Raw genomic sequence first — 5000 nt, 5'->3', positions numbered from 1 at the left:
CATTGAAGACATTCCTGTAATCAGGATACAATAATCATTCATTGACTCAATAAAAATGTGTCTTGAACAATTATACAGTCATCAAACAGCACTTTACACTAACTTCATAAGAGAAGACATTTCCAGTGGGTTTAACAGCAACAATGTGAGAGTTGTTATTGAAGACTTTAAAGGTTACTGGACAGTGATACTGGTCTGTATGAAAAAAAAAAACAGACACAAAGATCACTCTATATACCTCTTACTAACCAAGTTTGAGGTCCGTACTGTAAGAGATTGGACCAGAAAACAGGGCCGTCCAAAAACACGCTGGAGGGATGATCTCATCAGAGAGCTTGGATCTGCATGGTCGAGATTGGCTAAGGACAGATATCAATGGGATCATTCCAGAGAGGGGTTCCTCCATCAGGAGCGAACTTAGCTCTGTTAATGATGATGATGATGACTGTAAGTTACGGACCAAGTTTTTTCCCTTTCACTTATGGTCCAAGCGCGAAGAGCGGGGGCCATAAATCAACATGATGATCTTGAAGCCTTTAACTTTGGTTAAGAGCTGAGGATTTTTCAGTTTAAAGATTAATTCCTTATTTGGATGTAACGTAGCTTGCGCATTTTCCTGGGTGTGCAAGATCGACCTTGTTTTTGTACATATTTGGGCATTAAATTGGTGTTCGAAAATCCCCTTTGTTCCAAGGAAAAGAGTTGCAAGTTACATGCTTAAAGGTCACCTGCTTCTGGTTTAACATATCTCCACATTTTTCACCAAATACTCTCATACTAGTTATCTCAAGTCTGAGTCGTGTCAAGTGACATGGATGTTTACAAGAATAAACTGCATTTATTTTGATTTGACTGACCAGAACTAGAAACTAACAAGCAAATTCACAAATAAATAAATAAAATTAATGACTGGAATAAACCAAACAAAAATCCAAAGTTACGCCCAAAAAAAAAGATCTACATTTTACATAAGCTTTCATATGGTGCCAAATGTAAAAGATGGACAAAGTTCCTTCAATCTGAAAGTCCCTTGGACAAGAAATACTTGCGCTGCCAACACTAGTTCATTGTCTCTCAACTATGACTGCTGAAATTATTACATTTGTTGCATAATCATATGCCCATAAACTTGAGGCCTAGAAGATCTTTGTTACTGATTTGTCCCCCTAAAAGAAACTTACCTTCAGCATTTTTATGAAAATTTAGTTTTGTGAGCTCTTTGGCCTGAAGAGGCTAAAAATGGAAATAAACAATAAAATGATAATAATAACAATAATGACAATTATTATTCATTCAAAATATTTCCCCGTTTCTGATTGGTTAAAACCACACGCATAATTCACCATAACCAGCTGCTGTTCACCAAATTTGGAAAGAAACTTTGTCATATTGAATCAATGACGTCAAAAGTGCAGCCCGCTGCAGATTATTGAACCGATGACGTCAAAATGATGTCAAAAGTGCAGCCCGCTGCAAATTATTGAACCGTTGACTGAAAAAAGCTGGCGACAAAATTAATCTAATTGAATGAAAAGCAGATGTATATTTGCTCGATCTGATCAATAGTGATCAATAGTTATCAATTCACGAAAAAGTTTAAAGCTCCGAAATAGTACAACATCAAGTGCTGTTTCTCTGTTAAGCAAAGACAAAAACAATACTGTAATCATTTATTATTTTGATAAAAAGTCCTCAAATAAAAAGCAACCTCTCCAACAATATCAGTTTTGTTTATGATTCAAGAGGTAAGTACATTGTAGACAGAGAGAGCAACACAACAGACTTAATACACTGAACTAATAATTCAAATCAGAGGAGTAATCATAATTTATAGTGCTCATCCCACTGGGTTCTAGTAACATCACAAGGTTTGTGACTTACAGCGCTGTAAGCTAGGACTGGTTTTACTATAGCAATACAGTACTGTCAATAGCTTCAATCTTCTGGAGTGGGCAGAACTTTGGCTTTGTAATTCTTGTTAGTTGTGGCTATTAGTTAAATATAAATAAATATTGCTAGTGTGAATCACCCTTACTTGCAGTCGAGGACTGAATTGCGAAGGGCGCAGCTCACGACATCGGACTGAAAGCATACAAAGGCGCCTCTGGCTGCCGCTATACAGTCCATGTTTGATGTCGGAGCACAGCACCACAGCTAGATGTTAATTAGCTGTGAGTCGATTTTGATGAGGGAGGATTTCAAACCGGAGTTCCCGGAGAAAAACCATCGAGTCAGGTTGAGATCGACTGAAACTCAGCCCACATGCTGGCTGAGGCCAGAATTGAACCCCCGCTCGCAGTGGTGAGAGGCCCGATAGATAACCACTAAACCACCCTATAAATAGATGACCACTAAGCCACCCTGGTGGTTGTGGCTAATAAGTGACTTTAATGCAGTCGCATGTATCACAAATTATTCCTCAGACCCAAATACAAAATTTAGTATACATGTTGCCCAACACAATAATAAATACCTCTCCTGTTGCTGGATTTTTCCCATACTTTTTAAGATAAGGTACAATATTCCTGATGATGGGAAAACATAAAATTGTATGAGATGAAATAAATTTGCAAAACGTTTCAAATTTATTACGATAATTATGCTCTAAAACTAGAAAAATTTTTAATGTGGCATAAAAATTAATTATTATTTATCTATCATACATAATTGCTCAAAATTATGAAGCACATTGAGTAAACAAGATCAGGGTACATTGTTAGTTGTCACTGTACAAAAGTGTACAAATATATATTAGCAACAGTAAAAGTAAAGTCTTCTTACGAGCCTAGAAGGCCCATCAGGCCGGCGCTTATCTCCGGTTTCTGTAGCATGAAGCGACTAGGAGTATTTCTACTCTCCCCTGGATAGGTTGCCAGTCCATCGCAGGGTTACCCCCAGCATTAAATTCGCCGGTACCCATTTATACACCTGGGTGGAGAGAGGCACCGTGGGAGTAAAGTGTCTTGCCCAAGAACACAACACAATGTTCCCGGCCAGGCCCCGAACCCGGACCACTAAATCCGGAGTCGAGCGCACTAACTATGAGGCCACCGCGCCTCCCACATTAGCAAGAGTGGACAATATTTAAATAAAAGAGAGAAATTTTTAATGCACTTACAACAAATCAAATATGATGCCTTCTTTGGTGCAGAGTGGGTGTTCAAATGGTTGCATGGACAGGCTGTGAAATATACCAGGGAAGTGAAAACAAGCAAACTCTATAACAACAGAGTTTCAAGTTCAAGTTTCAAGTTTATTATTAAGTCAATATCAAATCAATACAAAACAACGCTAGCCCACAAATAGCTAAAGCTAATCTAGGCAGATGGCGAGTAGAAATGTTTACAAAGTAAATCTAAGTGTGAGTATTACATAAGTAAAGAGATAATTAATTAAACATAAATATGTATGCACATTGAATAGTTGGTATTAAAGACAAATAATAAATAAACAAAATAAGTAAATAAATAAAATAGAATAGAAATTGCGGTTAGATAAGTCTACTTTTAGCAATTATTTTGAAATGTGATGATTAGTGAAGGTGTGCCAACATAATCATCCTCTTCCATTAAAACTTGTAAAAGTCGATTATGTATAATTATTATTATTATGTTGAAACAAGACAGAGCAGTGGAACAACACATAATTTAAGTGATGTAGGAGGGAATGGCATTGCACAACAAAACAACAGACAGGTAACACTATTTCATTGCCAGGCAATGAGGGGGCAGGGATGGCGCAGTGGTGAGAGCACTCGCCTCCCAACCAATGTGGCACCGGGTTCGATTACCAGATCAGGCGTCATAATTATGTGAGTTGAGTTTGTTGGTTCTCTACTCCGATCCGAGAGGTTTTTCTCCAAGTACTCAGATTTTCTCCTCTCCTCAAAAACCGAATATGATTTGATATGTATTAATTTGACCCCACAACCCCACAAGCTATTCAGCTTTAAAGATTATCATGTGAAAATAAAGTTCTATATTATTATTATTATTATTATTATTATTATTATTATTATTATTATTATTATTAGTAGTAGTAGTAGTAGTAGTAGTAGTAGTAGTAGTAGTAGTAGTAGTAGTAGTAGTAGTAGTAGTAGTAGTAATAGTAATAGTAGTAGTAGTAGTAGTAGTAGTAGTAGTAGTAGTAGTAGTAGTAGTAGTAGTAGTAGTAGTACTAGTAGTAGTAGTAGTAGTAGTAGTAGTAGTAGTAGTAGTAGTAGTAGTAGTAGTAGTAGTAGTAGTAGTAGTATCATCATTATTCTCATTTTCTTATGCTTTTGCATCATCTTCAGACTGAGGTGAAATACAGGTAGCAGAAATTTAAATACTGTGAGATGGTACATCAGCATAAGCACGTGAAAATACAAAACAAAGAACGAAACTCTCAAGAGAATAGGTCTAGTTCTCTACTGGCTTTTAAACCATTGTTCAAAGATGGTGCTGAACGCTTGATATGGTAAACTTCTTCATATAATAATAGATTCCAATTATCATCGTGGCCTATTATGTTTGTGTTACCACACACGGTTTGGGTCATGAGAAATTCTTTGTTCACTGTATTTCACCTCAGTCTGAAGATGATATAGCATTATATTGAAATATTACAAGTATACATCAACGATTCCTTCCATTTGTTGCCTGTCTTATAAGACACAATGCAATTACTTGGTATCACCTTTATTCTATACCTACATTGTACTAATCAGCAGGTAATGGGGTTTATTTACCCATTCTTGAAAAACTTTTTTCCTCTTCCCACCAACCACCTCTAGGTCTTTGAGAATGTCTAAAATACATGTCCCCACTAAATTAGCCAATCATCTGCAGTTAGTACCAGAGAAAAGTAACTATTACAGTAAGTCACACATGAGGCACTGGGGCTCAAACAGCCACACAGTTAACTTCAGAGCCCATTGCAAGGTTACCCTCATCAGAATGTAACATGTATCAGAGCCAATTTTATAGACCTAGGTAAAGAGATGTAGTGTGGAGCAAAGG

General features: G+C 36.8%; 2 protein-coding genes across 2 annotated transcripts in view; one reads left to right on the top strand and one right to left on the bottom strand.

Moving 5' to 3' along the window:
- Positions 1-5000, top strand: part of LOC137976063 (uncharacterized) — a 14582-nt gene that overhangs the window by 5526 nt on the left and 4056 nt on the right. The window lies entirely within an intron of this gene.
- LOC137976060 (RING-type E3 ubiquitin-protein ligase PPIL2-like) overlaps positions 1-5000 on the bottom strand; it is a 20643-nt gene that overhangs the window by 14519 nt on the left and 1124 nt on the right. The window contains exons 4-7 of the mRNA XM_068823324.1: positions 3119-3181; positions 2474-2525; positions 1182-1233; positions 104-195 (exon numbers count right to left, since the gene is read on the bottom strand). Of these exons, the coding sequence (XP_068679425.1) occupies positions 104-195; positions 1182-1233; positions 2474-2525; positions 3119-3181 (259 nt within the window). The remainder of the gene's footprint in view (positions 1-103; positions 196-1181; positions 1234-2473; positions 2526-3118; positions 3182-5000) is intronic.

This window comes from Montipora foliosa, chromosome 11 (assembly GCF_036669935.1).
Source record: "Montipora foliosa isolate CH-2021 chromosome 11, ASM3666993v2, whole genome shotgun sequence".
Taxonomy (NCBI): Eukaryota; Metazoa; Cnidaria; class Anthozoa; order Scleractinia; family Acroporidae; genus Montipora; species Montipora foliosa.
This window is presented reverse-complemented; position numbering and strand designations above follow the sequence as displayed.